The 25,559-nt window shown below is 42.7% G+C and overlaps 5 protein-coding genes across 5 annotated transcripts; 2 read left to right on the top strand and 3 right to left on the bottom strand.

The window, feature by feature from the left end:
- Positions 1–36: 36 nt before the first annotated feature.
- Positions 37–3,746, bottom strand: LOC102703284 (pentatricopeptide repeat-containing protein At1g09900-like). Its single transcript, XM_006648689.3, has 3 exons — positions 1,276–3,746; positions 655–726; positions 37–511 (listed from the first exon to the last, which is right to left on the bottom strand). Exon 1 carries the CDS (start codon positions 3,744–3,746, stop codon positions 1,413–1,415), a length of 2,334 nt encoding a protein of 777 aa, XP_006648752.2. The 3' UTR covers positions 37–511; positions 655–726; positions 1,276–1,412.
- A 2,784-nt stretch (positions 3,747–6,530) lies between these two features.
- Positions 6,531–10,080, bottom strand: LOC102703559 (pentatricopeptide repeat-containing protein At1g09900-like). Its single transcript, XM_006648690.3, has 3 exons — positions 7,669–10,080; positions 7,038–7,274; positions 6,531–6,946 (listed from the first exon to the last, which is right to left on the bottom strand). Exon 1 carries the CDS (start codon positions 10,053–10,055, stop codon positions 7,887–7,889), a length of 2,169 nt encoding a protein of 722 aa, XP_006648753.3. The 5' UTR covers positions 10,056–10,080; the 3' UTR covers positions 6,531–6,946; positions 7,038–7,274; positions 7,669–7,886.
- Positions 10,081–12,582: 2,502 nt separating this feature from the next.
- On the bottom strand, positions 12,583–14,739 carry LOC102703844. The gene has a single exon (XM_015833149.2). The coding sequence runs from the start codon at positions 14,657–14,659 to the stop codon at positions 12,770–12,772; it is 1,890 nt and encodes a 629-aa protein (XP_015688635.2). The 5' UTR covers positions 14,660–14,739; the 3' UTR covers positions 12,583–12,769.
- A 1,126-nt stretch (positions 14,740–15,865) lies between these two features.
- On the top strand, positions 15,866–17,377 carry LOC121053516 (tubulin-folding cofactor A-like). The gene is made up of 3 exons (XM_040520622.1): positions 15,866–15,991; positions 17,104–17,199; positions 17,279–17,377. Exons 1-3 carry the CDS (start codon positions 15,866–15,868, stop codon positions 17,375–17,377), a joined length of 321 nt encoding a protein of 106 aa, XP_040376556.1.
- A 1,268-nt stretch (positions 17,378–18,645) lies between these two features.
- LOC102722273 (CLP protease regulatory subunit CLPX1, mitochondrial-like) lies at positions 18,646–24,989 on the top strand. The gene is made up of 15 exons (XM_015833150.2): positions 18,646–19,474; positions 20,466–20,527; positions 20,668–20,768; positions 20,906–20,985; positions 21,955–22,005; positions 22,094–22,168; positions 22,238–22,315; positions 22,848–22,904; positions 23,284–23,354; positions 23,466–23,565; positions 23,678–23,782; positions 23,930–23,992; positions 24,070–24,192; positions 24,300–24,443; positions 24,560–24,989. The coding sequence occupies exons 1-15, from the start codon at positions 18,737–18,739 to the stop codon at positions 24,632–24,634; spliced, it is 1,923 nt and encodes a 640-aa protein (XP_015688636.2). The 5' UTR covers positions 18,646–18,736; the 3' UTR covers positions 24,635–24,989.
- The last annotated feature ends 570 nt before the right edge of the window (positions 24,990–25,559 follow it).

Here is a 25,559-nt window from a genome sequence, read left to right on the forward strand (position 1 = left end):
CTAATAAATAAAAAATTTAATATCGCTTATCTCTTATTATGTTTTGAGTATTGTGTAGAAATCATGTCTCATGCAAAAAATATTTTTTTTACTTACTTATCCCATTATATTAAATAATGAGTATGTGACAACTTATTTAATTTTATAATCCTAGTCATTGCAACGTGAATGCTCTTGGATTCCCTTTTTGCAATTAGGGATGGGTATGGGTCTACCCCGCGGGTAAGCTAGGGTCAACTCTAGCTTAACAAAATAAACTAAGTTTCACCGTAAAATAAAATTTAATTTATTTAGTTAAACTAGAGTTGTGCCATCCCTAGCTGCAATCAAGGTGTAACTGTCCACTTGCATTGTCACAGTATCCATGTAAGACTCCAGTTCAGCATGAAACAAAGGCAGTCAGTGTAGTTGGCAGGACAATTTGTGAAGGGCACAATGTAAGTGGCCTTGCAGGCTGGTTCAGCTTGTTAATAGCATACACTGCTATCAGATCAGGTCACAGGGCCAACATCTGCACCGGGAACGGTTGAAACAACTCATGAGTATAGCAAAATTAAAAACCTAAGTGTTCAAATTTGATGATAAATATGCCAAGACGAATTGATAAAGCGACTGAAGGGACCAGTAGTCTTCGCAAAGGACAGTATTACTTACTCTGCAAGATCAAGACTCGTGCTTTCTAACAGCTTCGACCGACGAGACGAATAATCACCGCCTCCCATATTTCTGTACAGATATAGGAGAAAAGCATAGTAACTTGATGTATCATATGGCATGATTTTCATTGTATAACTAATTCCCAAGCTCTTGAGGCTTGGTTCCCCAACAAAGTTTCATGTGTTGTTACTTCAATGGTATGCGGCCACAATGCTTTGCTACAGTTGTTAGTATCTGAATGATAGTTCAAGAGAATCCTGAGAATATACATTCCAAAGGAAACAACACTCTGGTTTTACAACTGAATAAGCAGAATTGATGGTTCCATGAAGTTAAAAAGACAATGTACAGCTTAATGCAATTGTAGGTCAAATACAATTTTAGCTAGATATATGGTAAATTGCTTAAAGTCCAGAAGCAATAATCATAAAAAGGCATTTCAAAGTACAAGTATCATTTTTGTCAGTCATTGGAAGAAAATCATCGTATAGCCTTCTAAAAAGTAATCAGGAAAAAAACCACAGCATACTGGAAGACAGTCAGAGTGTAATACAGCTTAATACTACAATTCCAAACATAGGTTACACAGTAGAAGTGGTATAACAAAGGAAAACATACCATCCAATCATCCAAAAGGTAAGAACGGCTCATGTGACTTAGGATTAATGAAGCGTAATCAACAGCACTTGTCACTTGGGCTAGTACAAGGAAATACCCCATAGCTGAACCCTTTACCAGAACAAATATACATTGAATCAAGATAACTGTCTTACTTCCTCCATGAAGCTCTTATTTAAAACTCCTTTACAGCCAAGCTTGTTTATTAGTTCTTTTGCTTCCTCAAGAAAGCCCTCTCGAGCCAGACCTTCAACAAGGATAACATAAGTTGATTCATCAGGCATGCAGTTGCTTCCCACCATATAAGCTAAAAGGTCAATAGCATGGTCTGTCTTCTGGTTTTTACACAGCCCAAGTAGCACAGCATTGTAAAACATACTGTTAGGTGATACACCCATATCTTCCATTCTGTGGAACATTCTGACAGCCTTTACGATACTATTCTCTCTACAGACACCTAAAGCTAAAGATTGATATGTAACTGTATCAGGAATGAGGCCTTTCAATACTATATCATTCAACAAATCTAGAGCTTCCTCCATTTTTCCAGCCTTTGAAAGAGATGCAATTATTTTGCTGTAAGTAAACACCTCAGGAACACAAAACCTTTTCATTTCATCCAACATATCAAGGGCTTCTTGCATCCTACCAGCCTTGGAGAGCCCTCCAATTACTATGTTATAAGTAAGTAAGTTTGGAACATAACCTTTCTCAGGCATTAGCCTCAGAATTTCAATTGCTTGTATAAGCAATCCTTTTTTGCACAAGGAACTGACGAGTACATGAGGAGTCAGAGCTTTGGGTGGTTGGCCATTCTGGTACAATCGATTAGCTCCTGTATTGCAGAAGCCATTGATCATAGTGGTGTACGTCACAGAGTTTGGTGTGCAACCATATTCCAACATTTGTTGAAGAAATTCGATAATCCCCTCAAGCAATCCCTTTTGGCATAAAAAATTTATTATTGTGTTGAATGTCACTTCATTTGGTGGACAATTGTCACGAACCATCTCTGTCATTATCTCCTTAGCATCCTCCCACTGCTCAATGATACATAAACCCTTCAATATGGTATTATATGTAACAATATCAGGTTTGCAGTCACCAGATTGCATACTATTTAATAATTTCATGGCATTATCAATGCGCCTTTCTTTGCACAACCCATCTATTATACAATTGTATGTGACAGTATTTGGCATGCATCCATGCTCTGGCATTTGCTCAAGAACTTTAACCGCAAGATCAACCAATCCTTTCTGACACAGGTAGCTAATGAGAGTAGTAAATGTTACCACATTTGGTGGGCAGCCCTTCTGGACCATCTCAGCCATGAGCTCCTCAGCCTCCTCCCACTGCCCAGCAGTCAATAAACCCTTCAACACAGTGGTGTAGCTAACAGCATCAGGCTTGCAACCATATGAGGGTAAAGCATTGAATAGATCAATGGCATCATCAATGTGCTCCTCTTTGCACATGGCATTGATGAGCACATTGTATGTGAAAATGTTCGGTGTGCATCCCTCGACACGCATTTTTTCAAGGTGCTTCAATGCACTCTTGTAGCCGCTCCTTTCACAGATTCCTTCCAAAAGGATACTGTAGGTGAATTCATCTGGAGGGCAATCATTTTGAGCCATTTGGGCTACAATGCACTCAGCATCCTGCCATCTCTTGGCGCTACACAAACCCTTCAACAGAGTGCTATAGCTAATGCTATTGGGTTTGCATCCACAGGAAGGTAGGGTGTTCAGGAGCTCGATAGCCTCATCGACATGGCCCTGATTGCACATGGCGTTGATGAGGACATTGTATGTCACAATGTTCGGTGCACATCCCTTGGCACGCATCTCGTCGAGGAGGTCCATGGCCTGCCCGTAACCACTCTTCTTGCACGTAGCCTCGAGGAGGATGGTGTAGGTGACCACGTCGGGGGAGCAGCCCCGGTGGAGCATATCGTCGAGCACCACGAGCGCGTCGTCCATCCGGCCGCGGACACAGTAGGCGCGGATGAGCGGGTTGTAGGTGAAGGAGTTGGGCGCCAGGGGCATGGACGCGATGACGCGCCGCGCGTCTTCGATGCGCCCCGCGCGGCAGTAGCCGTTGACGAGGGTGCTGTAGGCGACGACGTCGGCGGTGCCCCCGGCGCTGAGGGCGTCGAGCACGCGCTCCGCCTCGGCGACGCGGCGGTCCGCGCAGAGCTTCTTGATGAGGACGCTGCCGGTGACGACGTCGGGAGTGCCGGGCATGGACGCCGCGAGGCGGACGGCCTCGTCGAGTTCGCCGCGGCGGACGAGGCCACACAAGCGGGCCTTGGCCCCGCCCCCGCCGCCGCCACGCTGCCTCTCCCTTCTGGCGGCAAGGCGGAGGCGGACGCGAGGGCGGCGTCTTGTGGCTAGTGGTCTGGAGGACGGCAGAGGAGGAGGAGTAGGCGGCGCGAGCGCCGGCGGTGCTGGCGTCGAGGCCGCCATGGGATTTGGAGGGAAATGGCAGTTGGCAAGCTTGCGGTTTCCCGATATGCCACGAAGGGATTTTACCTGATTTTTTAAGGTAAATTTCATAAAAAATTGACCGTACTCTCGCAAAACTAAAGATTTAAGTACGTATAAAACTACATATTTAAAACATTATATCCAAAAACTATATGTTTAATATCAATTTTTATCACAAACTTATAACTTTTGTGGCATAAAAAAGACACCAATACAACTATAAAAGTTGCAGTTCCCTTGTTTGATAGCTTACAAGATGTTTTTTTTTCTGAAAAAGGTACTACATCCATAGTTTTGTTGATACACGCCTTTAATTTTGTTTTGCAATAATTTGGTTGTAGTTTTGTGATATTTACTTTATTTTTAAAAAATAGTGCAGTTTTCTTAGAAGTTCTCTATTCAACATTGCACTGTAAGCCTTATTATCAGTTTATCACCACGGCACATGTATTATGAGATTAATAAAAAAAATGAGTTCCTAGTAAGAGCAACTCCAACATCTCCCTGTACTAATCTGTCATCAATGTTTTTTTTGGCAAATTATAAAAAAAACTGTCTTTAATAGTTAGCTATCTAGGTTCTCAAATTTTAGCAATTTGGCATATCCTATTGTTTGCATGCATATATGAAGTCTGGTTTTCACTTAGCATCCAGGAAAGTGCAACATTGGGTTTCTCTCGCGCCTCCAACTGGAAAATTACATGTGACGTTTCGTTTTCTCTGGAGTCCCGGCGTCACCCTTGCTCGCGGTCCCGTTATCCGGAGGCGCCGCCCAGTGCCCGAGCCGCCGCCGCTGAGGCCTATTCCCGCACACCAGCCTCCTTCCTGGTCGTCGCCGATCGCTGCACCGCAGCGCCTGCTCACCCGACGTCCAGCGTCGTGGCCCCATTCCCGCTCGCCTGGCGCCATGCGCGGCGCGGCGTGACGCGAAAGGTGCAGGATGGTACGGGATGGCGCAACGCGGCGCGGAAGGGGCAGGACGGCACGGGCGGCGGGCGGTGGCCAGCGGCGCGGCGCAGAAGGGGCGGGATGTGTGGGATGGCGCAAGCGGTGCAGGGCGCGGCCGGCGGCACAGCGCTTCAGGCGCGATGCGACAATATGCCGTGGGCGCGATGCGACGAGAGTGGCGGCAAGCTGGATGCAATCTCCCTTAACTACCAACGGTTTTGAAGACTAATTCTGTTTTGGCAAATTCAATATCCCAAACTCTTAGAGATAAAACAAAATTTTCTTTTCCATATTGTTTATAAACTTGCTAAAACCTAGGATTTGAGAAACAAAATTTGAGTAGCTGTTGAAGTTGCTCTATGGTTTTGCTACATCGTCCCTGGTTAGGTAAGTTTGATTTGACAGTTTTTTTAGTTTTAGTTGTGGCAAAACAGTGGCGATATAGTAAACGGGATTTGAAATATTAATTTTTGACATAAAATTTTAGAGAGACTTAATAAGGACTCACGTAGTCTTAACAGGGTAAGAGTTCAAGCCTCCAAAGCCTCCATGCTATATTTGCCCTGCAAAATTATCTTCCAACATATTAGGCCTTACGTTAATGACTTAAAAGGTGTGCAAAGATTTTCTTAGGTAGTGTTCGATTGTGAGTTTGGCTTGCGGCTTACTCGTATGCTTCTTTCAGCGTGTTTTTTAAATCGCTAAATGGAAAAATCTTATATTAAATACATCTTTTAAATATTTATTTTTAAATCATTCCGATTTTTTTCAATATTCGCATCATCTAGCTAACGTCGACGAGACTATCATGGCAAGAACGGTCTAGATTTTCAAAATAAGTTTTGGAAGGGTTTATTTTTGTTACTAAATATTAAAAAGGTGGATTTAATAAAGAAAATCACTAAACGATGTGTTTTGTGCAAAAAAAAATCTATATAAGTCAACTTTTTTAAAAAATCATTTTAAGTTTGTAATAGTCAATATTCATGCGCTAATTGCCTGTCTTGTTTTCCAGCATTGGATAAACTTCAGCTAGAAGCTAAATCAAACACACCATTCTTTATTGAATGTTGGATTGGATTTTTCAAGGCACGAGAAATAAGATGGTTCATTAGCGCATGATTAATTAAGTTTTAGCTATCGTACACTTGAGAAATGAATTTTTTTTATTTAAAAAATATTGCATAGATATACCATTTATTAGTTTGGAATTTATGCTCACAAAAATTGGTGAAGTATCCATCCAAACTTCTAGCAAAGAGTGGGGACGAAGAATATACTCCCTCGGTATTTTACTAGTTAATGTTATTGACTTGGATACACATTTAACCATTTACCTTACTAATAAACTTACTTAATTATCATTTATTTATGTTTTAGTTAAATTTATTACTAAATATATATTTTTTATTATAACTTATATTTTATATATTTATAAAAATATTTAAATAAAATAATTATTAATTATATATATAATTAATGGTGTCATTTATTAAGATACAGAGGAGGAGGAGGAAGTAATAACCTTACCAATGAGTACGGTTACTTCTCGTGACAAATGGTGATAGCAGACAACCAAACGGCCGTAAATTATCTTACCTGGGCGGACCCAGGTCTCAGGCCACCCAAGCCCTGGCACGGGGTCAGGCTGTGAAGGCCCATATAACCGGACGCAGTTTCATGTATGGCCCAAACTTCATATGAGCTAGCCTAAATGCTGGGTCCGCCACTCTACCCTAATCTCATATGTTAATATTGTTAGATTGTCGCATTAGTGCACATACTTGAGAGTTGAGAGTATTTTAAATTACCCAGGCAGCTTAACACCTGCATGTATTTACACTGTCAAGTCTTTCAGAGTACATGTAATTAAATTCAGAACATCGTTAAACACTATTGCATGGAAAATACAACCCCGGAGTTTATCTATCAAACATGACAGAAAATACAGAGGTGGGCTACTCTGATCCGCACAAGTAACCAAGCAAGAAACATGGTGTTCAGCTCAGCAATGTCAATACTACCAGAACCAACTATTCGGCATCAAAGACTACAGATAGCTTGCTGAATCACCTGCAGGCTGTAGCTCCCTCCAGTATGCCTTGCTTCGCCGCCTCTTGTAATCTCAACTAGTGCCCATGGCTTCCATCATATCAGCAACAGATGGCGTTCATAAACGTTAACGAATCCAGGAACTTCCCCATCATCATTTTGTTTCCGTAAGGAACAGCCTGATACAAATCAACATGTCCAAGTACAGAAGACCAAACAAGGGTGTGTAAACAACCGGGAAGCATTTAGAGAAGGATCTAAGTATCTGACCTTCCAGGATCTTCGCCCAACAAAAATTCCTCATAGAGCAGAAGTAATCCATGTCATGAATTACAGTAGACAGCTAATGGATGATCAACACATATCAGGTGAGCGATGTACGTCCAGCAAAGCAAGTGAGTTGCACCAAAAATGCAAATAGGGCCTTGAAAACACAACTTTGCATCAGCTAAGTATCTCCATACGACATGGCACAGGCTTCAGGTTTCTCTGCAGCTCTGAGCGTTCCTATAAATAAGGACAGCTCTTTGGTGTTAACAACTTAAACATTTCTTCCTGATACATACAAGGCAAGTAAAAAAAACAGATCTCGTAGAACAATAGGACGAAATGTCTGTTCAGACAAATATAAGAAAGTAAATTTCTAGTACAATGGAGATCGAATACTCCAGATCACTTATTCTACAGAGAGCATATGCTTAAAAATCTAGATGGAACTGGTAAATTCAGAAATTAGTGAGACTTAAAGATGACAATACCACTGCATCTTTCCATCAAAAATTAATAATACAATAAATAGCACTACATCAATCTGATGACTGAAAACATGTGAAATAGATATTTACAATAGAGAAGTTAAGTTATAAGAATCCGGAGTTAAATGTTGTAGTGAGAACACCACCTAAACTTCCTGACATGAGGGTGTGGTTGCTACTATTTATTTGGTGTTCAGCCAGTTGCCTTCTGAGACCATATAACCAAAAAGCTTTATCTCCCAATGGAAGTAGGCACAAATCATCACGACTAGAAATTAGGAAGGATGCAAAGCAACCAATTCAGCACTTGCTAGTGCAAGCGATAAGGCCCTTCAACTTCATCACATTATGAGAGACGTGATATTCAACCTGACGAGTATGGTTCTACCCCCTCAATCAAGCTCTTATTTAGGAGTCCTCTAGAGCACAAATTGCCTAGCACTTCTTTTGCCTCCTTCAGAAAACCCTCATGAGCAAGACCTTCAATTAGAATTATGTATGTTGATTCATCAGGCATGCAGCCATTGGAGATCATATAGACAAAAAAGTCGATAGCAGGATCTGCTCTCGAATTTGTACAAAGATTAATCAGTACAGCATTACAAAGGTCGGTGTCAGGTGATAACCCAATATCCTGAACTCTGCGAAATATTTCAATAGCACTGTGCAATTCATCCTCCCTAGAGAGCCCATAAGCCAAAGATTTGTAAGTAGCCGTGTCTGGGTAAAGGCCCTTGGTGACCATCACATTCAACAAATCCAGAGCTTCTTCTGTTTTTCCAGACTTTGCAAAACTGGCAATTAATGTATTATAAGTATGCATATCCAGAGTACAACCATTTCTGATGTCATCCAATATTTCAAGGGCTCCATGTGCCTTTACAGCCTTTGTAAGCTGATCAACTATTATACTATAAGTGCTTGAGTTGGGAATGTGACCTTTCTCGTGTATTTGTTTTAGGATTTCAATTGCTTGCAGAATCAATTTTTTCTTGCACAAAGAAGTGATTACAGTAGTGAATGTCACTTCATCCGGAGGGCAATCCTTTTGAATCATCTCGAGTATGAGTTTCTCAGTATCATCCCATCTTTCAACAGTACATAGGCCCTTCAGTACAGTGTTATAGGTAATGATATTGGGCTTACACCCATAAAACTGTAGGCTTTTCAACAGTTTCAGGGCATCATCAACACACTTCTTGTTGCACAAACCATAAATAATACAGTTATATGTAACAATATCTGGGATGCATCCATGCTTTGACATTTGATCGACAACTCTAGTTGCGCGGCTGACCAATCCTTTATGACACAAGGAAGTTATAATTGTGTTGAATGTCACTTCATCTGGTGGACAATTGTTGCGGACCATCTCAGCCAAGAGCTCCTCAGCATCCTCCCACCGTTCAATAGCACATAGCCCTCTTAAGACGGTGGTATAGGTAACGATATCAGGCTTGCACCCATATGATTGCAGATCCCTCAGTAATTTGATTGCATCTTCAACGCGTCTTTCGTTGCACAACCCTTTGATTATAGTGCTGTATGTGACAATATCTGGGGTGCATCCATGCTTTGACATGTGTTCAACAACTTCAATTGCACGGTCAACCAGTCCTTTCTCACAAAAAGAGGTAATTATCGCATTGAACGTCACCACATCCAGGTCACAGCTGTTGCTGACCATCTTGGTCAGGAGCTCCTCAGCCTTCTCCAACTGCTCAGAGCTGCACAAACTTTTCAAGACAGGGGTATAGGTGACGGCATCAGGTTTGCATCCGTAGGAAGGCAAGCAATTCAAGAGCTTGATAGCTTCATCAACATCACCCTCATTGCACATAGAATTGATAAGGACGTTGTACGTCACAATGTCCGGCTCGCAGCCCTTGAAGCGCATCTCATCGAGGAGCAACATGGCCTGCCTGTACCCGCTCTCCTTGCAGGTGGCCTCCAGCAGGATACTGTAGGTGACCACGCTGGGGGAGCATCCCCGGTGCACCATATCGTCGAACACCTCGAGGGCGTCGCGGACGCGCCCGCGCACGCACAGGGCACGGACGATGGGGTTGTAGGTGAACGTGTCGGGCGCGAACGGCATGGCGCCCATGACGCGGCGCGCGGCGCCGATGTCGCCGGAGCGGCAGTACCCGTTGACCATGGTGTTGTAAGTGACGACGGTCGCGGACGGCCCGAGCGCGTCCACCACCCGCTGGGCGTCGGCGAGGCGCCCCTCGGCGCAGAGCCTCTTGATGAGGATGTTGCAGGGCACCACGGCGGGCCACCTCCCGCCTCCGCGGACGGATTCCACGAGGCGGAGCGCGCCGTCGAGCTCCCCGCGCTGGACGAGGCCGCGGAGCCGCCTGTCAGCTCCTCCTCCTCCACCCCCGCCACCGCCTCCCCCTCGTGAAGGGGCCCTCGTCTGCGTCCTCGTCCATTTCGCTACGAAGCGGTGGAGGTAGCTAGCCCTCCGGCTTCCGCGCCTGAGCTCCGGGACGCGAAGGGAAGGCGGCAACGCCGCCGAGGTCGTCGCCATTGCCGCGCTCCCTCTCTCTGTCTCACTCACTCTCTCTCTCTCTCTCTCTTCCTTTGGCTTAACCAGGCCCAATTTTTAATGGGCTGGGCCTCAGGGCCTCTCGGGTTGCATCCTACTACTAGTAGTTGGGCTTTCGTGGGCGTGGGTGTCCAGTGCTCGTCGAGGAGAGAGAGAGAGAGAGCGGGGGAGGAGAGAAGCGGCGGCGGCGGAGGAGGAGGCGATGGCGACGGGAGGGAAGGGGCTGAACGCGACGGGGGAGTTCTTCCGGCGGAGGGACGAGTGGAGGAGGCACCCGATGGTGGGGAACCAGCTGCGCCACGCGACGCCGGGGCTCGGCATCGCCATCGTCGCGTTCGGGATCTACCTCGTCGGGGAGGCCGCCTACAACCGCCTCTACCGCCCCTCCGGCGGCGACCACCACCACTAGATCGGGCCGGCGGCCACGAGGGACGCCGTACTGCCTCCCGGGGTGAGCGCCTCGTCCCCCCGTGCCCGCTCCTCCTTTTTCCGGCTGAAATGGGTTCGATTTAGAGGCGTTAGGGTTGTTCGGATGCTCTCGCCTAGATCTATCTATTAGAGATTGTGTTGAGCTGTTTCATGTAGAGCAGATTAGGAATTTCCATATTGAAAATTTGAAATTGTTGCGCCGCGTGGGGTTGGATGGAGTAATTGTTCATCTGCACTTGCGTGCTAATTTATGTTTGCAAAAGATTAGGTGTCTAATGACATTGTGAAATAGTTCATCATAGAAATACTAATACTAAGAATGTATTTAGCTCTTGACGGAGGAGAACAAAATTCTTGGAAATGTATGTAGGTGCCAATGAAGTCTAAACATAGTTTAGCTCTAGGCTTATGGTTGGATGGAGTAATTGTTCATCTGCACTTGCGTGCTAATTTATGTTTGCAAAAGATTAGGTGTCTAATGACATTGTGAAATAGTTCATCATAGAAATACTAATACTAAGAATGTATTTAGCTCTTGACGGAGGAGAACAAAATTCTTGGAAATGTATGTAGGTGCCAATGAAGTCTAAACATAGTTTAGCTCTAGGCTTAGCATTTGTGCGGATATAATGCAAATACAAAGCGGCCTGGCCATATGCAAGTACAAATCTGCCCGAAGGAAAAGTATGTGGTATCATTGAAGGTGTAATTTGGCCATCAAGTAAGCATATGTGGCTAGCACTGGGTAACCTAACTGACTGGATGGCTGGATGCCTTTCCCTTTAGATGCATCTTAAGTTGTAAATTGTGATACTTGAAATTTTGCTTCTTTTATCTAGATAAACATTGAATTTAGAGGATAACCATCACATATTAGAGGTCAACTCAAAACTCATGCCATGATAGTCAATTTACTTTAACCCTAACTAGAGCATCATGTGAAGTATGTTTGTGCAATGTATGACATGTTGCCATCTGTGTTGGAGAGAACATTGTTCCTTTTCAGTCCGTGTTGAAATTTACTGCAAGATATAATCATATAAATGTCTGTTTCACATAATTGAGATATCACCCTTTTCCTCCACTTTTTCTCCATGATTATTGTCAGAGTTGTATATTTTGCCTTGGCTGATATTAACGTAAAAACTTGTCAGTATAGCACCATTTATGTTGCACTATAGTATTAGGGACTTGAGTTGCATAGTTAGGGTGCCCTTTTTCTGTGCATTGTAGTGAAATGAGAAGTTGTGAATCTAACTTTCGATTTCTTATTGTTCACTGTGGTCCCCTGTTCCCAGACTTCCATGAGTCAATTATACTATTGCAGATCCATATAATCACTTCATAAGTCATATAGTACAGTGTTTTAATTTGAGAGAGGCAGTTTCCTACATTATTGTCCTGACATGTTAAGGAAGTCAAACGTAATTTTAGACAGCTAAGTGCTGCATTTACTGCAAAATAAGGCTCTCTGACCTGTATTTGTTTGTGATTAACCTTTTTTGTGTTTCGTGCATGATTAGTTCCCTCTCAAATCTGCTTTTGCACATTGGTGCAGGAGCTACAGCAAAGTTATGTGTCATTTGTTATCCGGTATTTCTATGATTATCTAATGGGTGTTTTCGTGTGCTGCAGGTGAAGTGGCCGTGGAGCAAGTTTTACTACCAAACACCCAAGTTGATCTTTTCCAGTTTGAACTCATAAGGTCTGCCATCAGGCCCATGACCATCTTGTAATCTGCAACCAAGACATGCTACTGGTCCAACTATGCTGTTGAAATTGTGTACTTTTTAAAATCAATGTTCTGTGCTTATAACCTGGCATTTGGAAGCAACACCATTCTCATAACAATGAAGCTTGTGAAATCCGCAGTGCCTATGTTTGGATTCTGACCTGCACTATCTGATGATCTGACCAGTGCACCCCAGATAACTTCAAATGAAACCCTGCAATCCGTGATGCGTATGTTTGATCAACCTTGTGGATTTGGCACTTTTTATGTGGAAGTTAGCAGGCTTGCACTGGCCAGATAGTGCAGGTTAAGAACAATATTATTGCTTGCGGGCAGTTTTGCAGATGAATTAGTTCGTCGATGAATCGCTTTGCTTCGTATAAACTGAACAAAAGCAGATACCCTGAATACTAACACATATTACCATTGAACAGATGAGTGAGCTATACCGAGGTTAGCGTACACACCCAGCGTTATTAAGTTATCATCACTGTTAACTACATACAGTTCATCATTCTATCAGAAAATTAGACTACTACATTTCATCTGATCCCCTCTCCCTCCCAGGGCTGCGCAGATCTGACGTTGGGCGTAGCGAGTACCCGTTTCCCCTGGAACGTCGTCCGCCATTTCTGCTCGTCCTGTGGCCACCATCCTCACCGCTGGCTCCGCTGTTGGTGTCCAAAGGACGTGCATCCAAAAGTCTCGCTGCTCCATTGCTGCTTCTCCTGAACCTCCCATTCGTGCTATCAACGTGCTCTCTGCTGCCGCTGTTTGTTCTAGTTCCGTCCTTCCTTCTCGGCTTCCATTTTGGCTCCTCCAGGTCTGAGGCGAAGCGGTTAACGAAGCGATCTCTTCTTCCATTGCCATTGCTGCCTCTCATGGACCTCTCAGGCCTCTCCCTGTTGTAAGAGTTAGGACTGTATTTGAGCTCACGTTTACCGCTGTCGTACTTGCTTTGGTTCGACCTGTTCAGGGTTTCCCATTTTGGCTCCAACATGGTATCCCTTGTGGTCTCTGAATTTGAACCAAAATCATCATCCATCCAACCCTTTTTAGGCGCATTGGCATGGCCGTCGTTGTTCTCACTTCGGTTCAACCTGTTCCGGGTTTTCCATTTTGGCTCCAACATGAAATCCCTTCCGCTGTCTGAATTTGAACCAAAATCATCACCCATCCAACCCTTTGTAGGCACATTGGCACTGCTGCCATTCGGCTTCCACCTCCTAACACCATTCGTTGTGCCCTCTCTATTCCTGGCTCTCCATTTTGGTTCAAAACCATCGCGAGTCACCTCAGAGTCGGAGAAAGAAGTGCCACCCACCGTTCGATCCTTCCGAATGGCACCACTGACACCTGTGTTCAAGGCTGGACCTCTCCCTGAAGGACGGTTCCCTCTACCCCCACTGTTTCTGGCTTGCCATCTCTGACCAAGATGATATTGGCTTGTTCCTTCTGGGCTTAAAGAGAAATCATTGCCATACCGATCCCTAACACCGTTGACACTGGCAGCCATAGAGGTTGTGGCTGCCCACCTTGCCATACCACCTTTCCTTCCCTCTCTCCCATCCATTGCTCTTTGTTTGGGTCGAAAACCGACATCTCCCAGGGCCATGTCCTCCTCCAAGTCGGAGGTAATGTTGTCGAAGTTCCATCCATGGTCGCTAGAATTGTTGTCATCACCGTCATCCAAGCTATCTACTGGCTCCCACACTCCACCTCTTTCGATGTATTCAACCGCAGGCTCGTGATCACCACGGATACCAAGCATTTCCTTCTTGGCCGCATTCTCACGAACACCTTGCACGCGGTCACTCCGGTCCGTCCCATCGCCGTCGTTACCGCGAGCGTCCAGTGGGCTCTCAGCGTCGCCACCGAGAAGCGCGTAGGGCTGGACGCTATGGACAGCGTTCTTGGGGAAGAAGCGGGCGGAGGACATGCCGGTGCCCGGGGACGCGAAGACCTGCGGCCCGTCGCGGTCGTTCCAGAGGTCGACGCCGCCGGGGCGGTGGAACCGGTCGGCCAGCGCCTTGAGCTGGTCGTCCGCCGCGACGGAGAGCAGGTTGGGCGCCACCTCCGCTGCCGCGGGAGCGGAGGCGTCCGGGTCCCAGGGGCGTTCGAGGTGCGCGACGGCGTCGCGGAGCTCGGCGCGCTTGCGCATCTCGTAGAGCTGGCGCTCCCGGGCGAGGCGCGCCTTGAGCAGCTGCTTGGCCTTCCTCGCCTGCATCCGCTTCCACTGCCACTTGGACACGCCGCCGGGGAACGTGCGCGGCCCGCCGCCCATGCGGATGGCGAGGTCCCCGCGCCGGAGCGGAGCGCGCGGGCGGGCCTCGCAGGGGAACGGGATACGGGGGCCGTGGGAGGAAAGCGAGCGGAGCGAGGACAACGGCGCCGCCGCCGCCGCGGCGGCGGCGAGGAGCTGCATGGTGGCGCGAGCCTGGTAGGGATAGGGGCAGCGAATGCTCGAGCGCCTCAGGCCGAGGAGAACCGAGAGGAAACGGATGATTTTTTTTTTTTTTTTCTTTTTCTGGTGGCCTCGCTATCCGACGCGCGCGCGTCACGAAGCTAACTGGCTCACACCTTCCCAAAGCAGTAGTATGGGTCTAACGGACGAGCGTTCCCGTGTTTCTATATACAAGAGAGTTTATATATATAATTTGTTTATAATTTATGCTTGTATGTTCCAAGTTTTATCTTTATAATAGAAATTTAATGTATAGAAAATTTATATATAGAAACAAATTTGTAGCACATAAAAAGATGCAATAAAAAGCATCTACATGGAAAATATCATCTTAAAACATGCATGACAAAGATTATACATTATAAATTTAGAGAAAATCTAAAAAAATTAATTGACAAATGTCTAAATCTAAAAAAATATCATTGATGAGTCCGAATTCTACGAAATGTCATCCTGCAAATGACTTTACCTGAGAAATGTTATCCCCGTTAGGGTTACATCCATTTTTGCCGCTAAATACACTATTCATATTATAGCACATATTAACGAACCCTAAAAAATATGGTATTTATTTTAAAAAATTGCTTATACGATGTCATTTTATAAAACTCGTACTTATTAATGACATTTCTTAGAATTAAGCATTTGTCAATGATATTTGTTAAATTTTTTCATATATTTATATATATATAATTTATATATGTAAAGTTTATATACGTAAAATGCTCGCACGGTTAACGGTGTCGCGGGAACATTTATTCATTAGCCTTTTGGGACCCAAACTGGCACATCCTCACCGCTAGGTTTCCCCAGCTTCTCCGAAGTCATCGTCGTCACAGTCCGCCAAGGAGCCTAAGGGGCGGTTTAGTTTCTAAAAATTTTCATCTAAAAATATCACATAGATAAAATAAAAAACTAATTGCACAGTCATGTGAGAAATCGTTTGACGAATCTTTTAAGCCTAATTAGTACTTGATTAGCCATAAGTACAGTAACCCACATATGCTAATGGCGGACTAATTACGCTCAAAAGATTCGTCTCACGGTTTCCACGCCAGTCGTGAAATTCGTTTTTTCATTTATGTCCAAAAACCCTTTCAACATCCGATCAAACGTCTGATGTGACATGCAAAAATTCTTATTTCACAAACTATAACACCCCTAAAGATGAGGACGTCGATATGCAAGAGAGAGGCTTGTGAAGGAGCTACACTCCACGAGGAGGAGGCGGCCAAGACCCGTCATCGTGGTCTGATGGAGCAAGCCACCATTCCCTACTATCTCGAGCAGCAGGTGAAAAAACTTATGCTTATAAAAGCCTAGGGTCGTAGGGACATTTAACTTTTTTGTCGCTCTTAGAAATGACACCTAATATATTTATCACCCGCTGTTTATGATATGTAGGCTCTCATGTGTGTATGACATATTAGTCCAATGGCAAATATGTTAGCACCATTTCTAAGAGTGACAGAAAGTTAATTATTCCAGGATCATATATTTATGAACGAAGAATAATTTATGGATAATATATATATATATATATAAGTAATCTAAATGTAAATGCTAATAAATAAATTATGATAAAACCCTAAAATCTAAATTAAGCTTATAAACAGAAATGAAGAGATGTGGCGTAGCTTTTTACCACCATTTTTTTCGGATACAATTGCTGATCTTGGTTGCCTAGTGCTGGTGAAATCTGGTGCAGAATGGGTGGTAATGGATTATGTGTTGTGGTAATGGTGGTTCATTGTTTATCTCCAGAATGGTTGCTGGTAGAATTGCTTCATTAGTTAGGATGGTTTATCATTCTAAATGAGTAAAGCGTAGTAGTATACTGCGTATCTAATTATTGTGATTTGTGACCTGTTAATTTGTGATGATTGCAGCCTTGCAGGTTAGTTAGCTAGAATAATTTTGTTTGGCGTTTCTCTGAATTGGGTTTCAGTATAATAATCTTTGCATTGTTTACTGCTGCAATCGATTATGTCACCAAACTGTATTGTTGTTTATTGTTTGAATCCAGGCTCTGCTTCTGTTCCATCAAACATATTCTGAAGGATTGGCTTCAAAGCTTTCAGCATCTATCACTCACTGACCCCGGTGGTGGTTAGCTTTATTCATCATATTTTTTGGTTCTATCCATGTGAATAACTTGATGTGAGAAGCTATCTTCGCTAACCCAAGACAATAAAATTCTGTTTTTAAAAACTTTGCATTTCTCATACTTACAAAGCAACTCAATGGACATATTTATAAGCACAATTGAAGATAAAATGGACATGGAGTGTCTGAATTCTTCAGAGCACTAGTTTCTACTATGTGTCTATGTTCATTCATAATCACAACAATTGTCTCTAAAGTTTCTCTTAATTCCATTTGCATCCGCTTGACTGCTTTTGCAGGAGAATGTTCTAGCTGAATCAAGGATGATGATCCCAGAGGACCCAGAATTCCGTAATCGACTAGTAACCGCACTTTTCGATTTGAAACCAACTCTGGTACTGTGAAAAACAAGCTGCTACTTGTGAAATTCTCCATAATTTTGTATTCAAAATATCTGCCATTTATCCATTTCAGGCTGAACTTGAACTGAAGGAGCCACATGAACATGGGGCTGAGGTTCAAGAGGCTGAGAGAACAGTCGCAGGAATCGAAGATGTATTCACGCGAATATAATAGAAGATTAAATTCATATACTCTCATGGTATATCTGGAAGTGCCAGAGGGCATCTGAATGTTGAGACCTTGAGCTTGAGCTATGTGTGTTGCTATGCGTGGAATCTCGTTTCCATGTACTACGTAGTACTAACCAATAACATGTGCAGGCTGTAGCTTCCATCAGCGGTCAGTTGCAGCTTAAACATTGGTTAATCTGCATTAATTTGATGACTCCTTTATTAGTAAATGCATGCCGAAACATTGGTGGAATTGCTGGTTAAGCATTGGTTAATCGGACATAGTTATTACGTACCGTCTTAGTTCTAATATAATTGTATTGGTAGATTTCTGCAATTCGACGTCTGATTGTTTGTCTCATTTAAAAAATGTGAAAAAAATTAGTCATCCATAAAATATTATTAATGCTTAATATTAATTATAAAACTTTTTAAAATAAGACGAACCATCAAACCTTAAATATAAACGTTGTAAAATATACTTATTGTGGAACAGATGGAGTATGTTTTCTTAGGGGATGTTTGGGACCTATTCAATTTGTCTAAGATTGTAACAATATTTAAAAATAGAGTCACACTTTAGCTAACATGTGACAAGTTTACCATATTTTATTTGTCATTCACATGTGAACCCTATAAATTGAAAATGGAATCCTGTCATAAGTATGGCATAAATCAAACACGCATATAACTTAATCAAATTTGGCTAATTTGAGATGTAGCAAGGTTAGACAAACTGTGTAAGCAACCAAACAACTTCTAATTAACGTTTGCTAAATTACATTTTTCTTCCTAATAATAAAAATCACAATAAAATATTAATAACTATATAATTCTCAATAATAATATTATTTAAGCGATATTAGACAGTTTAGCACGAGTTTATCCCTTTTTCCATCATATGATTCAAACACATAGACCAGCAGATTCAACCTGGAATCTTAGATGGAAATATCGGGATCTAAAAAGAAGAAGAGCAGTAGATCCAACCAGGAATCCATATTTCCAGACGGAATTTCCAAGATAAAAAAAGAAAAGAAAAAAAAATACCCCATCACGAATCTCGAGACAACAGAAGCCAAGATCCAACGGCGCGGAAGCCCTCCTTATCCGATCCGGAGATTCCAGGGAGGTCCCGCTGTCTTGGAATCCACGTATCCCTTCCCACCACGTAAAAATTCCGCCACCAAAATAAAAATAAAAAAACGAACAGGGAAAAAATGGAAAACCCGTTGGAAAATTGCTATCCACACCCGCAAAGATCCCCACGAAAACACACACACACACACTCTCTCTCTTCTCTCTCTTGTAGACTCCACTTCCCCCAATCCGCGCGAGCTCAACCTCCGGCGCCGCCGCCATGTCCGGCCTCCTCCGGTGGAGGCGCCTCGCCGCCGTCGCCACGCGCGCGGCGTCGACCCTGACCGCGCCCGAGTGCTGCTCCCCCGCCGTCGCCGTGGCCGCCGCGCCGCCGCACCGGCGCGTGCAGGACCGGCGGAAGTGGGACGGGCCCCCCTCCTCGTCGTCGTCGTCGTCGTCATCGGCGGACGAGACCGAGCCGCGGCGCATACGCGCGGAGGCCCACTGCCCGCGCTGCTCCAAGCACATGGACATCCTCTTCTCCCACCGGGCGCCGCCCCCCGGCGGCGGCGGCGCCGGCGGCGGGTACCAGGCGCTCAACCTCTGCCCCAACTGCCGCAGCGCCTACTTCTTCCGCCCCCACGTCCTCGCGCCTCTCCAGGGCACCTTCGTTGAGATCGGCCGCGTCCGCGCCGACGTGTTGCCGCCCGACGCCGTCAGGGTCAGGGACCCTTCCTTCTGGGAGGCCATCCGGGGGAGCTCGTCGTCGCGGGACGACGGGGAAGGCGGCGGCGTGGCCGTGCACGTGCCGCCCGGGCCGCCGTTTCACCCCAACCTTAACGTTGTCCGCGTCGCCGGAGGCGGTGGCGGCGGGGGAGGAGCTGGTGGCGGTGGTGGTGAGGAGGGTGCGGGGAAGGACGGGTGGGGCGGGTCGAACCTCGGGAAGGATTTGCCTACGCCCAAGGAGATATGTCAGGGGCTCGACAAGTATGTGATTGGGCAAGATCGAGCCAAGAAGGTGACAATCTTTCCTTAATTTTTGCTAATTTGATTGTTTACAAGATCGAGACAAGTATGTGATTGTTTACAAGTTACAAGATTTGGCAGCTAATTTATTGAACTGGCTGTGTTGGTTATGATAATGCTTTGGGGGTTTCAGTAAGGAACGAGGTTTACAGAAAAGAGTGGTATCTTTACTGTTTTAAGTAGTACCATTGCTTTAGCGTGGTTAGAGTGGATCGCCTTTAATATTCTCATTTTATTGGCTACGATTATGTTGGTTCATGGAATTGGAATTGTAAGAATAGCAAAGACCGAAAGGGTATCTTTTTTTTTTACCAAATCAACTATATATTATGATTATTTTGATTCATTTCTATGTTACCGTGGAGATTATCTTCAGTTCTACTCATTCTGTGAGAAACTTGTACTTGGAGTAGAATGAGTGAAACAGTTTCCCTCCTGTCCATTGTGTTAGTTGGCCCCTTAAGCTGTCTGATAATATTGATCTCTTTGCAAACTGGTCTTGAATCAGGGGCACAAGTTAGCTTCTACTGGTTTGACACTATGAAAGAATGATACAGAACTTGATTTGTTATTTAGTCAAATTTGTTCAATTCTAATTTTTAGTGGACAAATCACTTCAACATGGTAAAAGATAGGTAGTTTTGTACAAAAGTATATTCAACATTGATCTGGACTACTGATAGTCTTCACATTCAAATATCCCGTAATTTGCACACACTTACCCCTGGTCTTCATTACCCGACAAAATACACTTCACATTCCATACATAATATCTAGAACAAATAGTGTCAATGAGATCAGCGAATCAAGTACTGGTATTTTCTAAGTGTCACTTTCTTTCTCCATTTAAGATATATTATTTATTCATCAAACTCAGACAATAAGTTCAAGTCTTTTGTTCAGTGTTGTGTTAAACTGTTAATTAACAGTAACACATTCATACTTTTGATTTGCTGATCTCACACAGCGTTTTAAATCCGCAGGTCCTATCTGTTGCAGTGTACAACCATTATAAACGAATATACCATAAATCAGTACAAAAAGGGTCAGTTTCATTCCACCACCTTAATTGTTCTTATCTTGTTCTTGGAATGATGAAGCTTCTTTATTCCTGTGCAAGAACAATTAGGATCAATGCATATCTATCAGTGACTAATTATGTGGTATATAAGCTAAAACAATTAGGTCTGGAGCAGATTTGGGTGGTTTTGATGGAGAAGCTGATGATGACGATGGTGTTGAACTAGAGAAAAGCAATGTTCTATTGATGGGGCCTACTGGCTCAGGTAAGCATTTGCCACCAAGTTAAAAGTTGAACGTTGATGTAATGGGAACTATGTTCATTAGTCTTCTACGATAGTGGATCAATTATAATGGAGAGGGCACTCAGCACTGTTTTGTTTGCATGCCTTTTATTTCACAGGCAAAACTCTACTTGCTAAGACATTAGCTCGCTTTGTGAATGTACCATTTGTAATTGCTGATGCAACGACATTGACACAGGTATGTCTTCACCAACTTTTACAATCCAAGTAATCATAGAAATGCACCATGCCTAAGCACACAACTAACATCATTTGTTGACAATCTTGCAAGCGTTGGTAATTACTCCCATGTAGTCTCATCGCTATGACACATCACACATAGGATCTGAGGCAACAGTGCCGCACACTCACATGTCATAGACATGGGTGATATGTTTTCAATATCAGGGATTTATATTTATAATTTGAACTCACTATTTACAAAGAGTTAAAATGATGAAGCCATTAAACTATGGAAAGATCCATTATATGCCACCAAGTAATTCTGAGTTCAACATTTGGCCACTAGATAACTGCAAATTCCTTCCTGGCATACCTGCTGGCTGGGGTGAAAAACATGAGTGAATTAAATTCCATAACCAACCAACTATTGCCTGAAGGTTTATACTAAAGTTTTGTATAGTTAAAAACAGATGCAATAAATCCACTTCCATTACATTTGTGTGGGCTACTGCTTAGAAACATGATATGGGATTGAGGGGATGGACTAATGTAGGTCTGACTTTTGGGTTCGATGGCAACAATAGAGAAAATGAGAGAACAGCATGCAGGGCATGTCTGTTAGTCTCATGCTCATAGGTGCTAAATGGCCTTGCAACCTTAACAGGAAGCAATCAGACTGAGAGAACAGTGATTTTCATAGAGTGAGGCGAATGAATCCCGATGCCATGAAAAGAATACACAGCTATTCCATGTTGTTCATTAAATCAGTTATTCAATGACAAGCAATGGAATTTCTCTTGGATTAAACAGAAATAAACATGCAGCCACCAGCAGTTTTATTACGTTGAATTAAGTTAAGAGTGATATTATGACTGATCATTTTTTTTCTATTTAGTGAGCATGTGCAATGTTCATCAGTTTTTTCCCCTTATTTCATATCATCTTGGTTCCAAAAGTAAAGCTTAACTCCTGTGCCTTCCTGCAGGCAGGATATGTAGGAGAAGATGTAGAATCTATACTATACAAGTTACTTACGGTATGGTTTTTAATTGACAACTTGGACCTGCTTATTCTCTTTACACCATGCCTTTGAAAGTGATTATGGATATTCTATTTTCAACTAGGTGGCAGATTTTAACGTGCAAGCAGCACAACAAGGGATGGTGTACATCGATGAAGTTGATAAGATCACAAAGAAGGTATGGCTTTCTTAGCTGAATCAATGTCTTCCTTGGTGACAAAAACCAGCTGATGTGTTGAACATGCAGGCTGAGAGCCTTAATATTAGTAGAGATGTCTCAGGCGAAGGTGTCCAGCAGGCTTTGCTGAAAATGCTGGAAGGCACGGTAAGTGGCTTGCATTGATCTCCTGGCTAGCTCATGTGTCTTTTGGCATATTGAATCACAATATAAAGTTGAAGCTTAATTGTAGATAAGCAGATATTGCTTAGCTGTACTCTAGGATCTCTGCTTTAGATACAGATTACATCTAGGTAGTATTCCCGGCAAATGAAACAACATTGTATTATTAGAGTGTACTACTGTACTGAAACTTTCATAGTTGTTGAATGGCTCTATCCTCAATAGCTGCACCTAGTGGTATTGATTGATGATCATTCTCTTTATGGTTGAAATGTTTCAGTATTAGTCTTCTCTTGTGATATTGATATTTTTGTTTTACAACACGTGCTACAAGGCATCAAGCTAAAAAACTACGGTAATCCATCTACTTACCTATTTAAAAGGAACTCCTTTGCTTATTTGGTTTTCTAGTGTTAGATCATATAATCTTTGTGGAATATTTTACATCCGTTGATATTTTTGTGGAATGTCGACATGACATCTTTCTGATATTTTTGTGAAATGTTGACATATTTAGATAGTCAATGTCCCCGAGAAAGGAGCAAGGAAGCATCCTCGTGGTGATAATATACAGGTATTGTTAGTTTATACAGTATATTGCAATCTTCAAGAAAATATTTAGCATTTTATAGCTGAATAATTACATCATACTATTTTAACTTGTGCTGAATGATAATGCCAAGAAAAATACTAGATTTTTGGGTGTTTCATGGCTGATGATAGTGAGAGAAAAAAAAAATCGTTTGTTCTAAATACACTCTGGATAGGTCTCCTTGCAAATGCTGCTTTATGAGCACATGCTATTGTTCCTTCACATCATAAATGTCTGATCTAAACTAGCACAATTTCACATTACCAACTGCCTAGTAAAACCTTGGGTTTATTTTTTCTGGTCATTCAATGCTTACGGTATGTAAAAACTTCAAATTTGTAATGGTCTTCATGCCATACAGATAGATACAAAGGACATTCTTTTTATATGTGGTGGTGCTTTTGTTGACTTGGAGAAAACTATATCAGAGAGGTAATTGCATATTCATATTTGAGCATCTACATGTAGGAACCATCTATCTCCATTGTTTCCTCAATCTTCATTTGATGTAATTGCCCCTGCTTTACTAAAAAAAAAAAATAGACGGCAAGATTCTTCTATTGGCTTTGGGGCACCTGTCCGTGCTAACATGAGGGCAGGTGGCGTCTCAAGTGCTCAAGTGACATCATCCTTGTTGGAATCAGTAAGCACCAAATTTCTGTTCGGTAACCCAATTTGTTTAAGGAGAATGCTTGTGCGACAATGAATTTGCTATGTAAAACCTTAAACCTAGGTGTTCTAACTGTCCTTTTTAGGTTGAGAGCGGTGACCTAATAGCATATGGACTCATTCCGGAATTTATTGGACGATTTCCTATCCTTGTTAGCTTGGCAGCTCTAAATGAGGACCAACTTGTTCAGGTAATCCAATCATGTACTGTATTTTCTTTTCTCCGTAGTATCATCTTGTTATCTATTTATGATACTTTACTATGAAAAAACCTGTAGAATTCTGAAAGATATTTATAGATTTTACCAACAAGCACTGATGCAATTATGTGCTATTAGGTTCTCATGGAGCCAAAAAATGCTCTGGGTAAACAATTCAAGAAATTATTCAGCATGAACAATGTGAGTATATCTGCAATAGAAACATGCAAAGTAATGTCCCCTTGCTATCTCATCTCAATCCCAACTGTGGTTTTCAGGTTAAGCTTCATTTTACGGATGCTGCACTTAGAATAATATCCAAAAAAGCAATGTCCAAAAATACAGGTGCACGTGGTTTGAGAACTATCCTTGAGAATATTCTCATGGATGCCATGTATGAGGTCTGTTCTGTGACAATATTTTGTCTTTCATATTGACTTCAGTCTAGACATAAACTCAATGGAGTTAACACAGTTTTTTTTTTTTAATGACTCATTGTTCCTTGCAGATTCCAGATGCAAAATCTGGTGAGAAGCGGATTGATGCAGTGGTCGTAGATGAAGATGCAGTAGGATCAGTGGACCAACCAGGTTGTGGAGCTAAGATCCTTTACGGAGATGGTGCTTTTGATCGTTATCTCTCCGAGATGAAGGTAAGGATTGCGAAACCCTATGAACTGATGGATATAATCATATAATGTGCCCATGTCCATCCACAGCTATATATCTATCCATTGCTACTATAAAATTCCTTGGGAAAATGCTGCAGGCAGCAGGGGATGCAGCAGGAAGCGAAGTGGATAGAGAAGCTGAGCTTTCCTCGTCAAGAGCAATGGGGATGTGATTTATTATTGGTTCTCACATCTCCTGTATAACCTGTAAAAATCTAATCCCAGATGTAATAATGTAAGTATTAGCCCTGTAAAGTAAAGTCTGTAGTATCTGTTAAAAAATGCTCCAGCGCACATGACCAGGCAGGCCTCCAGCCCTCGCATAATTTACAGCAGGATTTCAGAAGAGACCATAGGTTGGGGGCATATTTATGGGTGTCGTACAGAGACCAGGTTCTCGTGAAAAATGTAATGGTCAAAGAATTGTGATTGCTGCAGAATGTAAAGAAACCTTAGAAACAATGAAAAATGTGGAAGGAAAATGCCAATAACGCTGTCGTCGAAATGTTGATGCTTGTTCATGGTTTACATATTGGAGCACTGATGTTCTTTTTTCCCGGTAAAAACTTGGGATGTCGAATTTTCCCGATATATAAAGATGTTCAGTGTCGAAACGTTGCCCTTCTTTGGAAAGGGAGAGAGAAAAAACTAATTTTAGAGGATTGAAATATAATGTTTAGAGCAAAGAGGGGATTTCTTGAATTATGTTTTCACTTTGAACCTAACAGTTTTCCAAATTGTTGCACTTTGCCACCCACACTGTTTATTGTTTATTCTTTTTACTTTAGATCAATCTTAATTCTTTTTACTTTAGATCAATCTTAATGCATGTTTTATAGGGGTATCATATTTAGTCTAAATACATGTTTCATAGGGATGTCATGTACATTAAATATGGTGCCGCATCAGTAAAATTGTTGATTTGGCATGGTCATTAAATGAGTAAGTTTTATAAGAGGAGAAAGAAGTTTCATCCTAAAACTCATCTAGCTCGGTTATCTAATTTACAGTCTTGGTAAAGACATAAAAGTATGCATAAAACTGGCACTGGCCTTAGAAAAACTACAACATGGTATTCCGTTCCGTAGTGGTACATGA

The sequence above is a fragment of the Oryza brachyantha genome, chromosome 2 (assembly GCF_000231095.2).
Source record: "Oryza brachyantha chromosome 2, ObraRS2, whole genome shotgun sequence".
In the NCBI taxonomy this organism is placed as follows: Eukaryota; Viridiplantae; Streptophyta; class Magnoliopsida; order Poales; family Poaceae; genus Oryza; species Oryza brachyantha.